This window comes from Mya arenaria, chromosome 6 (genome assembly GCF_026914265.1).
Source record: "Mya arenaria isolate MELC-2E11 chromosome 6, ASM2691426v1".
Lineage (NCBI taxonomy): Eukaryota > Metazoa > Mollusca > Bivalvia > Myida > Myidae > Mya > Mya arenaria.
Window position 1 is genome coordinate 78,227,450 of NC_069127.1, and position 20,386 is coordinate 78,247,835.

Here is a 20,386-nt window from a genome sequence, read left to right on the forward strand (position 1 = left end):
TCACAACACAAGACTACACTCTTGCATCACAACACAAGGCTACACTCTTGCATCACAACACAAGGCTACACTTTTGCATCACAGCAGAACTACACAATCTATCATAACAATGGAAGGCTACACTCTGCATCACAGCAGAACTACACAATATATCATAACAATGGAAGGTTACACTCTTGCATCACAGCAAAACTACACAATCTATCATAACAATGGAAGGCTACACTCTTGCATCACAGCAGAACTACACAATCTATCATAACAATGGAAGGTTACACTCTTGCATCACAGCAGAACTACACAATCTATCATAACAATGGAAGGTTACACTCTTGCATCACAGCAGAACTACACAATCTATCATAACAATGGAAGGCTACACTCTTGCATCACAGCAGAACTACACAATATATCATAACAATGGAAGGTTACACTCTTGCATCACAGCAGAACTACACAATCTATCATAACAATGGAAGGCTACACTCTGCATCACAGCAGAACTACACAATCTATCATAACAATGGAAGGCTACACTCTGCATCACAGCAGAACTACACAATATATCATAACAATGGAAGGTTACACTCTTGCATCACAGCAAAACTACACAATCTATCATAACAATGGAAGGCTACACTCTTGCATCACAGCAGAACTACACAATCTATCATAACAATGGAAGGTTACACTCTTGCATCACAGCAGAACTACACAATCTATCATAACAATGGAAGGCTACACTCTGCATCACAGCAGAACTACACAATCTATCATAACAATGGAAGGCTACACTCTTGCATCACAGCAGAACTACACAATATATCATAACAATGGAAGGCTACACTCTTGCATCACAGCAGAACTACACAATCTATCATAACAATGGAAGGTTACACTCTTGCATCACAGCAGAACTACACAATATATCATAACAATGGAAGGCTACACTCTTGTATCACAGCAGAACTACACAATCTATCATAACAATGGAAGGTTACACTCTTGCATCACAGCAGAACGCTATTTACTCTCGCATCACAACACAAGGTCACACTTAAGCATCACAACACAAGGCCACAGTCTTGCATCACAACACACGGCTACAATCTTGCATCACAACACAAGGCTACACTCTTGCATCACAACACAAGGCTACACTCATGCATCACAATGGAAAGCTACACTCTTGCATCACAACACAAGACTACACTCTTGCATCACAACACAAGGCTACACTCTTGCATCACAACACAAGGCTTCAATCTTGCATCACAACACTAGGCTACACTCTTGCATCACAACACAAGGCTACACTTTTGCATCACAACACAAGGCTACAATCTTGCATCACAAGACAAGGCTACACTCTTGCATCGCAACACAAGGCCACACTTAAGCTTCACAACACACGGCTACAATATTGCATCACAACACAAGGCTACAATCTTGCATCACAAAACAAGGCTACAATCTTGCATCACAACACAAGGCCACACTCATGGATCACAATGGAAAGCTACAATCTTGCATCACAACACAAGGCTACAATCTTGCATCACAACACAAGGCCACAGTCTTGCATCACAACACAAGGCCACAGTCTTGCAGCACAACACAAGGCTACAGTCTTGCATCACAACACAAGGCCACAGTCTTGTATCACAACACAAGGCCACAGTCTTGCATCACAACACAAGGCCACAGTCTTGTATCACAACACAAGGACACAGTCTTGCATCACAACACAAGACCACAGTCTTCACAACACAAGGCCACAGTCTTGTATCACAGCACAAGGCTACAGTCTTGCATCACAACACAAGGCCACAGTCTTGTATCACAACACAAGGCCACAGTCTTGCATCACAAAACAAGGCCACAGTCTTGTATCACAACACAAGGACACAGTCTTGCATCACAACACAAGACCACAGTCTTCACAACACAAGGCCACAGTCTTGTATCACAACACAAGGCCACAGTCTTGTAACACAACACAAGGCTACAATCTTGCATCACAACACAAGGCCACAATCTTGTATCACAACACAAGGCCACAGTCTTGCATCACAACACAAGGCCACAGTCTTGCATCACAACACAAGGCCACAGTCTTGTATCACAACACAAGGCCACAGTCTTGCATCACAACACAAGGCCACAGTCTTGTATCACAACACAAGGCCACATTCTTGTATCACACCACAAGGTTACAATCTTGCATCACAACACAAGGCCACAGTCTTGTATCACAACACAAGGCTACAATCTTGCATCACAACACAAGGCCACAGTCTTGCATCACAGCACAAGGCTACAGTCTTGCATCACAACACAAGGCTACAGTCTTGCATCACAGCACAAGGCCACATTCTTGTATCACAGCACAAGGCCACAGTCTTGCATCACACCACAAAGCCACAGTCTTGTATCACAACACAAGGCCACATTCTTGTATCACAACACAAGGCCACAGTCTTGCATCACAGCACAAGGCCACAGTCTTGTATCACAGCACAAGGCCACAGTCTTGCATCACAACACAAAGCCACAGTCTTGTATCACAACACAAGGCCACATTCTTGTATCACAACACAAGGCCACACTCATGCATCACAACACAAGGCTACAATCTTGCATCACAGCACAAGGCTACAGTCTTGCATCACAACACAAGGCTTCAGTCTTGCATCACCACACAAGGCTACAGTCTTCAATCACAACACAAGGCCACAGTCTTGCATCACAACACAAGGCCACAGTCTTGTATCACAACACAAGGCCACAATCTTGCATCACAACACAAGGCTACAGTCTTGCATCACAACACAAGGCCACAGTCTTGTATCACAGCACAAGGCCACAGTCTTGCATCACAACACAAGGCTACACTCTTGCATCACAACACAGGGCCACACTTAAGCTTCACAACACACGGCTACAATATTGCATCACAACACAAGGCTACAATCTTGCATCACAACACAAGGCTACAATCTTGCATCACAACACAAGGCCACACTCATGCATCACAATGGAAAGCCACAGTCTTGCATCACAACACAAGGCTACAATCTTGCATCACAACACAAGGCCACACTCATGCATCACAATGGAAAGCTACAATCTTGCATCACAACACAAGGCTACAATCTTGCATCACAACACAATGCTACAATCTTGCATCACAACACAAGGCTTCAATCTTGCATCACCACACAAGGGTACAATCTTGCATCACATCACAAGGCTACAATCTTGCATCACAACACAAGGCCACCGTCTTGTATCACAACACAAGGCTACAATCTTGCATCACAACACAAGGCTACAGTCTTGCATCACAACACAAGGCCACAGTCTTGCATCACAACACAAGGCCACAGTCTTGTATCACAGCACAAGGCTACAATCTTGCATCACAACACAAGGCCACCGTCTTGTATCACAACACAAGGCTACAATCTTGCATCACAACACAAGGCTACAGTCTTGCATCACAACACAAGGCCACAGTCTTGCATCACAACACAAGGCCACAGTCTTGTATCACAGCACAAGGCCACACTCATGCATCACAGTGGAAAGCTACAGTCTTGCATCACAGCACAAGGCCACAATCTTGCATCACAACACAAGGCTACAATCTTGCATCACAACACAAGGCCACAGTCTTGTATCACAGCACAAGGCTACAGTCTTGCATCACAACACAAGGCCACAGTCTTGTATCACAACACAAGGCCACAGTCTTGCATCACAACACAAGGCCACAGTCTTGTATCACAACACAAGGACACAGTCTTGCATCACAACACAAGGCCACAGTCTTCACAACACAAGGCCACAGTCTTGTATCACAACACAAGGCCACAGTCTTGTAACACAACACAAGGCTACAATCTTGCATCACAACACAAGGCCACAGTCTTGTATCACAACACAAGGCCACAGTCTTGTATCACAACACAAGGCCACAGTCTTGCATCACAACACAAGGCCACAGTCGTGTATCACAACACAAGGCCACAGTCTTGCATCACAACACAAGGCCACAGTCTTGTATCACAACACAAGGCCACAGTCTTGTATCACAACACAAGGCTACAATCTTGCATCACAACACAAGGCCACAGTCTTGCATCACAACACAAGGCCACAGTCTTGCATCACAACACAAGGCCACAGTCTTGCATCACAACACAAGGCCACAGTCTTGCATCACAACACAAGGCCACAGTCTTGTATCACAACACAAGGCCACAGTCTTGTATCACAACACAAGGCTACAATCTTGCATCACAACACAAGGCCACAGTCTTGTATCACAACACAAGGCTACAATCTTGCATCACAACACAAGACCACAGTCTTGTATCACAGCACAAGGCTACAGTCTTGCATCACAACACAAGGCTACAGTCTTGCATCACAGCACAAGGCCACAGTCTTGTATCACAGCACAAGGCCACAGTCTTGCATCACAACACAAAGCCACAGTCTTGTTTCACAACACAAGGCCACATTCTTGTATCACAACACAAGGCCACACTCATGCATCACAACACAAGGCTACAATCTTGCATCACAGCACAAGGCCACAGTCTTGCATCACAACACAAGGCCACAGTCTTGTATCACAACACAAGGCCAATCACAACACAAGGCCACAGTGTTGTATCACAACACAAGGCCACAGTCTTGTATCACAACACAAGGCCACAGTCTTGTATCACAACACAAGGCTACAGTCTTGCATCACAACACAAGGCTACAGTCGTGTATCACAACACAAGGCTACTGTCTTGTATCACAGCACAAGGCTACAGTCTTGTATCACAGCACAAGGCCACAGTCTTGCATCACAACACAAGGCCACAGTCTTGTTTCACAACACAAGGCCACATTCTTGTATCACAACACAAGGCCACACTCATGCATCACAACACAAGGCTACAATCTTGCATCACAGCACAAGGCTACAGTCTTGCATCACAACACAAGGCCACAGTCTTGTATCACAACACAAGGCCAATCACAACACAAGGCCACAGTGTTGTATCACAACACAAGGCCACAGTCTTGTATCACAACACAAGGCCACAGTCTTGTATCACAACACAAGGCTACAGTCTTGCATCACAACACAAGGCTACAGTCTTGTATCACAACACAAGGCTACTGTCTTGTATCACAGCAAAAGGCTACAGTCTTGCACCTTATTTTATAATTATGTTGCATTTAGGACTAGATAAACAAAATAATATCTACAAATATAAGGAAATATAATTGATCTTGACAGTGCCCATCTTTTATGGATCTTCTAAAAGGCAAAAAGATTAATACAAATCAGGATAAAAATGTGTCCTGAGAGCTTCTTACAAAAGTTGTCATGATGGTTTAATCATGTAGTGCTTACAATCAATATGCATTCCCACATGGCCTTGATCATCAGTATGGTAATGTTTTTTGGGTTGTCCGTTACCTTAATCATAACTTTCATTATAGATGAACTTTTACATACTTAATCCCTTTTGATTTGGGTATTCCATCTGTGTATATTTTTACATAAATCATACAAAGACCTGGTTGTGTGCTTTTGAAAAAGAGTCACCTTTGTATAATCACAAATAAGCGGCAATGTGTAAAATAACTGTGTCTGATACTATATTTTTTACTCAACATAAAAATAGTATTTTATGATAACTATTTAAATTCATTATTTCAGTATATAGAAAGAAAATAGTATATCAAGCTTAGAGCCAATTAAACTACTTTGTTTGGCGCTACTTCATTTTCATATAGTATCAAGAGTCATATAATGTGACACAGGTTGTTGTTTACTATGGTAATAAAATGTAAATAAAAAGTGATCAGAAGAAAAGTTAAGCAAATACTGTAAAGAAAATAACACTTTAAAGATAAATAATATCGAGAAAGATTTTGTCTATGTAGAAATTGTATACGTTTTTGATCATATACGGATTTAAATTTAAAGTCGCTGAAAAATGATGTCATATCATTCTATGTCATATCAGGATTTTTCCAAAGCATTCTGTATGAAATCTGAAGGAAGTTTTCCGACGTATAGTTATGCCTCAGTGTACTTTTAAGACAAAACAGTGAAAATAATTTTGTTTCATATGATATTACAACTGCATATCATAATAAAAAGATACTTGATTGTTTTTACCATATTTAAGGTGTCTGTCTTTATTGATATGTGAATTTTGAATGCCTTGTGACTCCATATTATTTTGATATAATTTGAAAATATAACTTTAAACAAGATTTGTTGACCTTCAATTATGGAAAAACATGTATTTCAAGTCTGATTTCAGTGGAAATAAGAGCTAATATACAAACTGCAATAACTACACCTCTGCTGTATTTTTTGGCAATTGATGTTGTCTATTAGTGATATCATTTCAAATAATTCAAAATTGTGTAGGGTCATCAGGCATCTCAATTGTCTGGTTAGCGCAGTGGTTAGCGCACTCGCTTCTTACCAAGGCGACACGGGTTCAATTCCCAGCCTGGGCGCATGTGAGTTTGGTTTGTGGTCAACAAGCCGGGCAAGTGGGTTTTCTCTGGGCACTCCGGTTTCCCCCACAACACAAGAACACACTCTTGGGCAGCATTATGCCAATGAGAGTGACTTAGCATAAGTTATTGTGATCGTTGTAAAATATATACTGTTTGAACTTATTGAACATTCAGGAACTAAGGTAGAACAGGCTTACATTTGTGGGTCACATTCCTTTTAAACAGATCAAACAGGCAAGAACATTACTGTGTTTTTCTGTTTCAACAGTGGAAGATTATAATGAAGGCTCTGTGTTGTGGGACACAGTCAGCGAGTGGTATGACGTATGAGGAGATGCAGGAGGCCAGCCAGCGTGACGTGACTGCCCACCCCTCTGATGACCAGATAGGCCTCACTGCTCACAACCCCATGTATCCCCCAGGCAGGATCATACTGGTTGTACGGAACCATGTCCATGGCAAAAAGTAAGGGTCACAACAATGGCTTAGTTTGTCTCAGACATATATTTTTTTAATAAACATTCTTAGCTTGTAGAATGTTTATTATTACAAGATATTGCCTCCTGCCCAATCATTTATACAAAGCATAATTATATCATAATAAGAGAGGAATTTCAAAATCATGTATGACAACATAAAATACAAAAACGTAGTGCAATGTATACATTTATTGGAACTTTGATAACTTTTTTTTAGTACATATTTTATGTAATTCATATATTGTAGAATATATGTCAGATATATAATCATTTCGCAAATTAAATGCTTGGTTCACTAATAAAGCTGGTTTTTTTTATAATCACTTCATTTTGACATAAAGACAGATTGTAAAATGTTTGGAAAGTTAGATATGTATAACACAATGCTTGAGAAATATAGTTTGCAGAAATATGAGTGATATTTTTAGCTGGACTATTCGAAGAATAAGGAGGGCTATACTATTTGCATCGGTGTCCGGTTAAAGTTTTAGGGCAAGTTGGGATTTTCACTTATAAGTCCAATACCCTTCATTCAATTGACTTAATACTTCACACAATTGTTCAGGGCCATTACATAATGAGGTTAGATAACTCCATATTATCCTTTTTGTGTCGCCTGAAAAGACGACATATAGGGGTTACTTTTGTCGGCGGAGGCGTCGGTGGCGGTGTCGGCGGCGGAGTCCGCGTCCCATTTTGGCTTGTCCGGGGTATATCTCCTAAACTATTAGTGGTATCAACTTGAAATTTCATATGTATATAGATCTAATTGAGGGCAAGTGCAGTGCACAAGAACCGTTACTCTTGCTGCCATATTTTTAGAGTTATTGCCCTTTGTTAATTATCTTGCTTAGGTTTTGTCCGTGGCATATCTCGTAAACTATAGGAGGTATCAACCTGAAACTTATTCCGTAGGTATATCTGATTGAGGGAAAGTGCAGTGCACAAAAACCGTAATTCTTGCATCTATATGTTTAGAGTTATTGCCCTTTGTTAATTTTCATGCTTAAAGTTTTGTCCGGGGCATATCTTGAAGAATATAAGAGGTATCAACTTGAAACTTCATAGCTAGATAGATCTCATTAAGGGCAAGTGCAGTGCACAAGAACCGTAACTCTTGTTACAAATTATGGCCCCTGATTGACTATGGAACTTAGGTTAAAGCTTTAGGGCAGGTTGGGATATTTATTAATAACTTCTGTACCCTTAAGTCAATTGACTTAATACTTCACACAATTGTTCAGGACCATCACACAATGAGGTTACATAACTCCATATTATCCTTAATACAAGTTATGGCCCCTTATTGACTTAGGTTAAAGTTTTAGGGCAGGTTAAAGTTGTATGGCAAGTTGGGATTTTAATAAAAAAACTTCTATACCCTTCATTCAATGCACTTAATACTTCGCAGAATTATTGACGACCATCTTACAGCAAGGAACATAACTCCATTTTAACCCTTAATACAAATTATTGCCCTTAAATTTTTTTTTTTTTTTTTTTTTTTTTTTTTTTTTAATTTTAGCTCTACTGGCCAAACTCCATGCTCTGGAGTGAAAATGACCACAAGAGCCATGCCAGTAGAGCATAGGCCCTCAAGAGCCATGCCAGTAGAGCATAGGCCCTTTTGGGCCTCTTGTTCTTTTAATATCTTTTGAAAGGCACATTTTTATATTCTTTACCACATTTTCATATTAAAAGGGAAAACAAGTTATTTGAATGACTTGCGTCATTGTTCGGGCGGGCTGATGGGAGGGCAGCGTCAAAGTCACCTTATGTATCGAATAATTTTAGCTAGGTTTGACATAAATAGACCAAACTTGGTATATACGAAGAGTTTATGGAAACCTTCTATGGGAATGTGTTTGAGGCCCCTATGATCAAGGTCAAGGTTACTATTAATAGGATAAGGGTTGGTATTGAATAACTTAAGTAAGGGTCTACATATAGTGACCAAACTTAGTATATAGGAAGAGGTTATAGAGACCTTTCCTGAGATTGTGTTTTGGGCCCCTAGAAATATGGTCTAGGTCAAGGTCACTGTTCAGGGCTTGACGCTTATTCTAATACTTGGTTGCCCTTCGGGCAACCACCTAGCCATTTTCACTTGCCCGAATGGATTTTTTACTTGCCCCATTTTTGGGGGCTCATTTTGTTGTTATACTTCACATCAAAACCCATTTCCAGATTCAACCTGCACATCAGGGCTTGCTGTATTTGAAATAAATCAGTTGTCATGAAATTTGTAACTAATAGCACATACATTCAAATTATTAAGGATGAAATAAAATTGAATTATAAGAACCAACAGTCAACCTCTTATTATCTTAGCCTTGTAATCTTACATTTATTTTGAAGTAAATTACAATTAATCGCAATGTACTGTGAAATCGTAAAGTTCCAAAAACCGAGCATCCGAAAATTGGAGCAGTCCGAAAAATAGCCAAAATGACCATTCTCGCTGTGTCTGAGTCCAGGAAAATTGTTTCCCCAAGACTCGACCCAGCGTCGTTTTCGTTTCTTTTCATAGCTGGTCTTTTTCTCGGATGACTTAGCCTTTTTTCGTTTGAAACATTAAAAAAACTTGACAGCGTCGACTGTCAAAACATCATTTGACGATTTGTGTACATTGTGAGGGCATTAACTGGAATGCTAGCTATATGGATATGATGCAGCTCACGCGATTGGCCAACGGATCTAGACGAAATTACTCGAGCTCTATCGGAAAATATTCGGCAGTCTTCGCCATCGTAGTTTCGAATGAAAATGTCAGAGGAGCTCCGTTTGACCCGATTTTTCGAGTCAACAACCAATGAGTGCATTAGTTTCGGTTTGATAAATACTCTCCAAGAAGGAGATTACGGACTACTATTTTTTACCAGAAAAGTCGCCACTATGACAAGTTTTTTTTGTTACTGCCCGATCGGGCAGGTAGATTCTAAAAACTACTGCCCGCCTGCAAAAATTACTTGCCCCGGGCAATCGGGCAGTGGTTAATGTCGAGCACTGACTGTTGCTAAAAATAGAAATATGCTTAGTACTGAATAACTCAAGTAAGGGTTGACATAGTGTGACCAAACTTGGTATATAGGACAAGTTTATGCAGAGCTTTCATGGATTGCCTTTCGGCCCCCTAGGGTCAAAGTCACTGTTATTAAAAATAGATTACTGTTTCAGTTATGGTTGACATACTGTGACCAAACTTGATATGTAGGAAGAGTTTATGGAGGACTTCCATGGGATTGTGTTTGGGCCCATGGAATCATGGTCACTGTTACTAAAAATAGAATAAAGCTGTTGAAACTGAATATTTTCTGCCAATTATTAAAAACCTGGTTTTGTCACATCGCGCTTCTTGTTCACTTTTTAATTTGATTGTTTTATTGTGTTTGACAGGCACATATTACATTGTTATTGTATTCACTTCTAAGTCAAAGCGGTGTAGTCAAGCGCGCTGTCTTACGACAGCTCTTGTTTTACTTAATAAAGATGTAAATCTGAAATGCTGAATTAAAATACCGAATAAATGAGTCAATGTGCACTTGTAATCTTAAATGAAAAAATAACACTCAGCCAATCCAGTAGCAGACTGGTATCTAACTCTTTCCTGTACAGGAGGTTTTGTGAAAAGAAGGAGCCAGTCTACTAGACCAAATGGGCAGACAACTCTGACCAGCAGACTGGTACGTTATTCATCTATTTTCTTGTACAGGAGATGTTGTGGTGAGAGGGAACCAGTCTACCAGGCCATATGGGCAGACAACTCTGACTTCCAGGAAGTACTTGTCTCCCCTACCATGGTGAATGATCACATGCCGGACAATGTCCTTGACGCTTTAGAAAAGGTAATGTTCTTGAGAATATTTGGGGCAGTGTTCTGTTTGTATGTATTTTGAGTTGAATTTCAATGTTTTTGAAAACATTGTCAATACTTTCATGAAATGTTTTACACAAAAACAAAAATAATCTAAACTGTACATTTTTTTTTAAACTATTAAGTCAACAATGCAAAGCATGGCAGACACTGAGGGATTACTTTGTCCATTGTTTTGTTGTCTGTGCTTAAATATCCAATTAAACTTTTTTACAAATTGTTGTAGAGTCCTGAAACTTGGTATGCATGTTGGTTTTCTTCAGTAGATGACCTCTTTTCATTTAAGGGTCAGTAGGTCAAAGTAAAAGTGACATTTACTAGAAAAATAATGGGCGTCCCCAATAGGAGACGCATCATATTGGCTGAATTTTAGTTTTTAGATCCCAAATGATGGCAGCATGTATAGAAATATTCTTTCAAATTATGATCTATTGATTAATTGACAGTTTAATGCCATTTTTCTCTTGTTTAATGCATATTTATAGGTCGAAGGTAAATGTTTAGATAAAATTGCTTTATAATACTTTATGTTACATATTGGGGCTGTTGGAAAGGTCATTCATGCTTGTGTTTATACCTTTTTTACTATTTTAACCCTCCTCGAAACTTGTTTTTATATTTGGGAGTATAATTATTAGCACTTAATTGGCTTTGTATACATATAAGAAAAGAAACTTTTTGAACCATGACTAAGTTACCCCAAAAAGATCCATGGATTTGCAATACTTCATTTCAGCTGTGTCATGAGTTTTATCAATTCATTTATGAACTAGAATTATGTGGTATTCTGTCTTGGAATGTGAATGATGAAAATTTCATCTAAAACTTTATTAGGAGGCTTAAATATCTAAAAAGTATATTATAATATAATATGTATTCAGGAAATTTAAAGCTTGGTAATGACAATGCATACATGTATGCTTTTGTGATTTAATTATTTAAAGACATTATTGGTATATAAAACACAAAGTGTGCACACATAATGTAAGATGATCCTTTGACATTTTAAAGGCTTTATTTACTATCATGAAATATGAATAAAATTGATCTTGTGCTTGTTTGTGTGCAGGTCCTGGTGAATGTAGCACCGCCGAAGCCAACACGGATATTAACCGAGATGGAGCGGAAGGAGTTGCTCCTACACGACATGTCCCCTGGCACCCCCGACACTCCGACAGCTCCATATCCTCTGGCAACAGCAGTGTTGCCTGGCAACAACAGTGCCAGTGTAGTGTGTGAAGGGGCGGGAGGCTGCAGGGTTGAACATGGGGTTGAGCACATAAACCCGCAGATTAATGTTTTAGTGAACTCGAGTCGTAATAATATTGACTGGGATTCTGCAACTGAGATGCTGCTGTATCTAGATAAGGAAAACCTATTTCCTGGGTACGGTAATGATTCAAGACTTATGATTGATTTAGATTCAGAGTGGGTGGATGCCCCGCTGGCAAGTCCAGAAGCATTGTCTGCTGCATCCAGCATGTGTGCTCTCAGTCGGACAGGCTCTGGACCTAAGGGTGATCACAGGTCTGAGAGCGCTTCAATCAGACTCGCTACCATAAAACAGTCGCCTGATTTGCACTCAAGGTCAGACCACTCCCTGCAAGAGTCACAGGGCTCTGTGGACGATGTGAGTGACACCATTAGTCAGATGGATGTTACCAACGTGGGAGATGATGCCATGAGTATAAATACGTGCAAAAGTGTGGGAGATCTGTTATTAAAGGGTAAAATGGCGGGGAGACTTAATGTGGACACGTTGGGTGATATTGGTAAAGGATCAATGAGTAATTTACTCCCGAGTGAAAGTATTGAGTTCAAAATACCAGAAACAGAGATGGTCATGGAAAATGAAACAAATGGCAATAACAACGTTCGCAATAAGTACTTACAATCTCATCAACCATTAACAAAAGCAGTATCATCACCTGTGAGTCTCACTAAGTATAATATTGAAGAACATGTAGTCGAAGCTTGTTCTCAGTTAAGTGTTGAGGAAGAAGAATTAGCATGTAATGGTGCAAAACAAGAAAAAGAGGATGGATTTACATCTCTTAAACAAGATATGAACTATGAAATAACTTATCCTGAGGAGACTACACAGTTTTCTTATGCTGACCCTAATAATGTGTACTCTCAAGCTAGCATTGGCTATGTACCAGGCCATATCTTTGATGTGTATAACAGTTTTGAAACAGATCAGGACGACAACTTTTCTTGCACAGATAAGTCTGAAAATATTGTGGAAGATCAGGCTGTAGTGCATTCAAGGCAGGCGGGAAAAACAAACATATCCCCAGAAAAGAAACTTCGGCACTCACAATCTGAATCTAAAATGAAGGTTTTGTCGGATCAGTTCCAAATGAAACGCTCAACCGAGGAGGGTGATATTGCTCATTTGCAGGACTCCAGTGAAATATTTGTTGATGTTCATGTAGGGAAGAAACTCAAGCAGAGGGATTCTGCTCCTTTATTTGATAAAACCTTGTTACCTTCTGTAGAAACCAGACTGGAATCAGTCGTTGAGCTAGAGACTGGTTCTCCTGAGCATGAACAATTAAGAAACAGTCTACACATCAATGACTCAGCTAAATTAGAAAGTAATGAATCATTTGCGAATGGAAAAAATAATAATAATAATGAAGGAGAACGGCATTTTATTATTCATGATTCATCTGATTCTGAAAATGAGGAGAGAATAACATTTAGTGATAAGATGTGTTTATTAAGTAGAAAAAGTTCATCTGAAGAGGAAAAAACATTCACAGACTTAGAAAAATCAGAGCGTAGATGTTCTCAAGGATCAGATAGAAGCTTGCATACAAAGCTTCCAGAGGATGGAGATGTACGATTATTCCACAGTCAATCTTGTCATTCAACATTCACAAGTTCCGCAAGTGGAGAATCTGAACAGAGGCTGTCCCTTATTTCCGGTAACTCAGAAGAATTGCCCATTGTTGAAACTGATGTGTGAAAAACTGACGTAGAACAATTTAGATATTATTTATTGTCATCATATAGCTATGTTTGTTTAATGAGCAAGATTAAAATGTTTTAAAGTCGTTAAGATTTAATTAACAAAGATTTTTGAGCACTGTATATTGACTGCATCCTTTTAGTCTCATGGGTAAAATATCAAGATGCGGTCATATTAATAACATATATATTCATATCAAACCTAAGTATATAGTAATCATATAAGAACAAAGGTTTACCCCTTAAATAATAATAAAAATGTTTTGAAATGTATTAGTTGATTCCAGTATAAGGTACTTAAGCCTCTACAGAAATAAGTGCTCTGTTTGTGTTATAGAATGAATAAGGGGCCATAATGTGATTGAGATATTCTTCATCTGTTCTGAAATCCACTGATACAGTTATAATATGTTGTTAGCGTTTTATGTGTGGGTTTCTGTAGTGTTGTCAAATGGGAGTGTTTTTTATGTTTATTTGACAAACTGACCATGCAATCACTGTGCAATATTTGTTAAGGTAATTACATTTATCTCGTAGTATTAATTATAGTAAGTTTTATGTTTTATTCATGTATTTATATTTTATGCATTTGTTTCTTGTTTAAATGTTTATTTTTACATGTAATTTAAGTTGGTAGAAACCATATTATTAATGTATGATTATATTGATCGTAGATATTCTGAAGTGTCATTATTGTTCTATATTATTGAGTCTATTTTATGTGGAGATGCTTTTACATCACATTGTTCAGTGGTAATAAAGCATTTTATAATGAAATGTGTATTTCTTTTATTCACGAAAAAGATTACTGGCTTAAAAGCTTATACATAGTGTCTAGGGAACTATTTCTGACAATATATATATAAACCTATAAGCCGTGTCTTTGATGTCTTGAATCAAATTCAGTCCTGTTCTTTTATGGTTTAGATTGTCAGAAATAGTTCCCTAGACACTATGTATATATTGATTAAAATTCTAATGCGAGTAAACATAAGTTAAAACATTAAATAAGTGATTGGAATAAGCATGGTTGACATGAATTTATATATAACATATTAAACCAAGAGAGTTGCATGTTTTCAGAAACATGATCAAGATTAAATAAAACATGTATCCCCCACCACCAGAATGGCAGCCAATTAGTCAATTTGCAGTAATTATCTGCGGGACAATTTTAGCAGATATGTAGAAAATATTCTATTCATATTAGGTTGATATCTAGGTGTGTAATCACCTTCTTTGAGTTTATAAACAGGACCTTTTTTACTCTTGTTTGCCAAAGCAGATACCCGGCTACTTCCTGAAGCAAAGGTCTAAGTTTTTTCTTCCCAAACATAGTCTCTGCAATTCCCCATTTTCAGAAAAAATCCCCAACAAAAAAAAGCAATATATTTTTAAGAAACCCAAAACAAATCATATAATTTTGATATCACTGTGTTGTTATTTGTAATTAAAGCAAAGATAGATCGGCGAAGAATTAATTGTTAATTCCCGCTTGAATGACCGGTTATGAGCCAACCTCTGTGGGAAGATCGCCAATACTCGCCGAGAGGGGTATTTAATTTTCCATATTCTGCATTACCTCACAGCCTCGCTCTAGGATTGACCTTTACTAATTATAACACTGGAAAAAAAAAAACCATGCCCTATAATGACTGCATTATTTCTTATGTGGGAAATCGCCTGTAATTACGCGTCCTAGCAATGAAGTAAACTAATGACGTGTACCCTGTGTTCTTTATCCTTAAATTTCCAACAGGGAATGCACGGGAATGTATAGTTTTCTTTCAAGCGTAGTTATTTCCCTTGACAAAGGGAAGTAACCACTATATCTGACCAGCGACCAGTATACAGACTGTGGATAACTTTGTAGATTATTGTTATAGCAGTCTGACTAACACCCATTTATTAAAACGTGCTATATATTGATTGTTTAACTATTCAGGGTCATCACAATGGTTCCTTTTATACATAGTTTAGGAAAGATGATAGAAATGTGTTATTGATAAGTATTTACTCTTTTTACAATCCTTATCCATAGATGCTCATCTATTGAAAGTTGTAATCATGTATCCCTGTAGTCTAATAATCTTGGTAACTCTTGTCTGCATGATTTCTCCAGAACACGATCACATGGATTTCACAACCTTGGCACAGTGACATCATCTAAAGAAGATGTACATTGCATAAAACATTTCCAATCACATTCAGTTAGTAAATCTAGTTGTTCATTAAGGGTCGGCAGCGAGGCAAAAGTCAATTGAAGGACTAAAATTTTAAATGTTTCAAAAAATCAATGTCTATTTAGTTTAGCTTCGACACTTAAATTTGTGCAAGCTAAGCCTGTTCGGTATTGTTACATGCAAACTTCTATAAAGCTCACATCTCAATAACCATTTGTGTGAGTCAGTGGTCTTATGCAGTATTTGTTGGGATATTAGAAATCAGGTTGGTGGAATTTATTGGCTTTTCCGACAATATTCAAATCTGGTAGATGATACAGGTTTTATTTGAACAAGTACTTTGCTAGAGAACCATTAGACATGGCTTCAGCTACTTTTAAAGATCTGGAGATTATTATTATGGAAGGGAGGAAGTTTTCCAAAAAGAAGTCAATGTAAATAAGCCTGGTAATCATGCTTTTTGATGAATTGCCACAACTTTGAACTATTTGGGTAGACAGTGGATCACCAGCTAAAGAATTTGACAATTGTGCCATCGATTTCCGACCTAAAGACTTTTAAAGTTTTTCACTGTTGCCATAAAAGTGTTACGTTTTAACGTAATGACACGGCAGTTACTCCCCCTGTTGTATTAAAGCTTTAATATTTGTTTAAAAAAATAAATGGTGCAGATTAGGGGTGAGTCGGGTAAGCAGAACACTGTAGGCCAGTACCACAGTGAGCTCTCCTTATCCAATCAACAGCTTCAATTTAAAAGAAGCTTATACAGCTAGCACAAGGGTTGAACACTGGCAGATTGGAAATAATATACCAGTGTTAGCTTATACAGCTAATACAAGGGTTGAACACTGGCAGATTGGAAATGATATATAGCTTTAAAGCTAACACAAGGGTTGAACACTGGCATAAGCTAGCTTATATAGCTAGTACAAGGGTTGAACACTGGCAGATTGGAAATGATATACCAGTGTTAGCTTATATAGCTAATACAAGGGTTGAACACTGGCATAAACTAGCTTATACAGCTAATACAAGGGTTGAACACTGGCAGATTGGAAATGATATACCAGTGTTAGCTAGTGATGAAACGATTATCGAGTACAATCGATAAATCGTCGCTGACAATGCTATGTCGGCGACAATCGATAGTGGTTGTCCAAAATCGATGTCGCTAATGTCTGTTTGGTGTAGTGGGTCCGGTCTTACCTGCAAATACCGGGGATCCTGGCTCGATGCATTCTGTTTTTTAAACCTTTTTTTGGTATCGTTTGTAATTAACTAATTTACTTTCTTTGTGAAGGTTCATGAAATTAAGATATTCTAATGAAATGTTCAATATAACGGGTTATGAGTGCTAAGTTGGTTCACAGATATTTAATATGCTTTTACATGGATAAAATGCTAACATAACTTACCTGATGCGGTTTGCATCATTTTGCAATTGATGTGCAATTATTAAGTATGTGTTGTGTTTTTATATTTTTTCGTTAAGTTGTTAAAGACAGAAAAATGTTATGGACATTTACTTACTGTTGCAAAAAGCATGACTATAGCATCACATATACTGATTCCAGGCTTAACCATTTAAATGATCATGATGATACTATGTATAAAGAATATATTTCTTACTGATATTATGAACTTTCGATTATTGTCTGATAGTAATTCGAAGTGATTGGTCTGATTCGATTCGATTATCGATAGCAAATGTAGTCCGATTTTCAAACACTAGTGTTAGCTTATATAGCTAATACAAGGGTTGAACACTGGCAGATTGGAAATGATATACCAGTGTTAGCTTATATAGCTAATACAATGGTTGAACACTGGTAGATTCGAAATGATATACTAGCTTATACAGCTAATACAAGGATTGAACACTGGCAGATTGGAAATGATATACTAGCTTATACAGCTAATACAAGGGTTGAACACTGGCAGATCCGAAATGATATACTAGCTTATACAGCTAATACAAGGGTTGAACACTGGCAGATTGGAAATGATATACTAGCTTATACAGCTAATACAAGGGTTGAACACTGGCAGATTGGAAATGATATACTAGCTTATACAGCTAATACAAGGGTTGAACACTGGTAGATCCGAAATGATATACTAGCTTATACAGCTAATACAAGGGTTGAACACTGGCAGATTGGAAATGATATACTAGCTTATACAGCTAATACAAGGGTTGAACACTGGCAGATCCGAAATGATATACTAGCTTATACAGCTAATACAAGGGTTGAACACTGGCAGATCCGAAATGATATACTAGCTTATACAGCTAATACAAGGGTTGAACACTGGCAGATCCGAAATGATATACTAGCTTATACAGCTAATACAAGGGTTGAACACTGGCAGATTGGAAATGATATACTAGCTTATACAGCTAATACAAGGGTTGAACACTGGCAGATTGGAAATGATATACTAGCTTATACAGCTAATACAATGGTTGAACACTGGCAGATTGGAAATGATATACTAGCTTATACAGCTAATACAAGGGTTGAACACTGGCAGATCCGAAATGATATACTAGCTTATACAGCTAATACAAGGGTTGAACACTGGCAGATTGGAAATGATATACTAGCTTATACAGCTAATACAAGGGTTGAACACTGGCAGATTGGAAATGATATACTAGCTTATACAGCTAATACAAGGGTTGAACACTGGCAGATTGGAAATGATATTCTAGCTTAAACAGCTAATACAAGGATTAAACACTGGCAGATTGGAAATGATATACTAGCTTATACAGCTAATACAATGGTTGAACACTGGTAGATCCGAAATGATATACTAGCTTATACAGCTAATACAAGGGTTGAACACTGGCAGATCCGAAATGATATACTAGCTTATACAGCTAATACAAGGGTTGAACTCTGGCAGATCCGAAATGATATACTAGCTTATACAGCTAATACAAGGGTTGAACACTGGCAGATCCGAAATGATATACTAGCTTATACAGCTAATACAATGGTTGAACACTGGCAGATTGGAAATGATATACTAGCTTATACAGCTAATACAAGGGTTGAACACTGGCAGATTGGAAATGATTTACTAGCTTATACAGCTAATACAATGGTTGAACACTGGTAGATCCGAAATGATATACTAGCTTATACAGCTAATACAAGGGTTGAACACTGGCAGATCCGAAATGATAAACTAGCTTATACAGCTAATACAAGGGTTGAACACTGGCAGATTGGAAATGATATACTAGCTTATACAGCTAATACAAGGGTTGAACACTGGCAGATTGGAAATGATATACTAGCTTATACAGCTAATACAAGGGTTGAACACTGGCAGATTGGAAATGATATTCTAGCTTAAACAGCTAATACAAGGATTAAACACTGGCAGATTGGAAATGATATACTAGCTTATACAGCTAATACAAGGGTTGAACACTGGCAGATCCGAAATGATATACTAGCTTATACAGCTAATACAAGGATTGAACTCTGGCAGATTGGAAATGATATACTAGCTTATACAGCTAATACAAGGGTTGAACACTGGCAGATTGGAAATGATATACTAGCTTATACAGCTAATACAAGGGTTGAACACTGGCAGATCCGAAATGATATACTAGCTTATACAGCTAATACAAGGGTTGAACACTGGCAGATTGGAAATGATATACTAGCTTATACAGCTAATACAAGGGTTGAACACTGGCAGATTGGAAATGATATACTAGCTTATACAGCTAATACAAGGGTTGAACACTGGCAGATTGGAAATGATATACTAGCTTATACAGCTAATACAAGGGTTGAACACTGGCAGATCGGAAATGATATACTAGCTTATACAGCTAATACAAGGGTTGAACACTGGCAGATCCGAAATGATATACTAGCTTATACAGCTAATACAAGGGTTGAACACTGGCAGATCGGAAATGATATACTAGCTTATACAGCTAATACAAGGGTTGAACACTGGCAGATCGGAAATGATATACTAGCTTATACAGCTAATACAAGGGTTGAACTCTGGCAGATCCGAAATGATATACTAGCTTATACAGCTAATACAAGGGTTGAACACTGGCAGATCCGAAATGATATACTAGCTTATACAGCTAATACAATGGTTGAACACTGGCAGATTGGAAATGATATACTAGCTTATACAGCTAATACAAGGATTAAACACTGGCAGATTGGAAATGATATTCTAGCTTATACAGCTAATACAAGGGTAGAACACTGGCAGATTGGAAATGATATACTAGCTTATGCAGCCGATACAATGCTTTAATCATGACAATAGGAATG

The 20,386-nt window shown here is 38.1% G+C and overlaps 1 protein-coding gene across 3 annotated transcripts in view; it reads left to right on the forward strand.

Moving 5' to 3' along the window:
- The window catches only part of LOC128237498 (diacylglycerol lipase-alpha-like), a 95,015-nt gene extending 80,366 nt beyond the window's left edge, over window positions 1-14,649 (forward strand). For all 3 annotated transcript variants that reach the window (XM_052953080.1, XM_052953081.1, XM_052953082.1), the window contains 3 exons: window positions 6,818-7,014; window positions 10,741-10,873; window positions 11,972-14,649. In XM_052953080.1, the coding sequence (XP_052809040.1) occupies window positions 6,818-7,014; window positions 10,741-10,873; window positions 11,972-13,876 (2,235 nt within the window). In that variant the 3' untranslated portion in view covers window positions 13,877-14,649. The remainder of the gene's footprint in view (window positions 1-6,817; window positions 7,015-10,740; window positions 10,874-11,971) is intronic.
- Window positions 14,650-20,386: the final 5,737 nt, after the last annotated feature.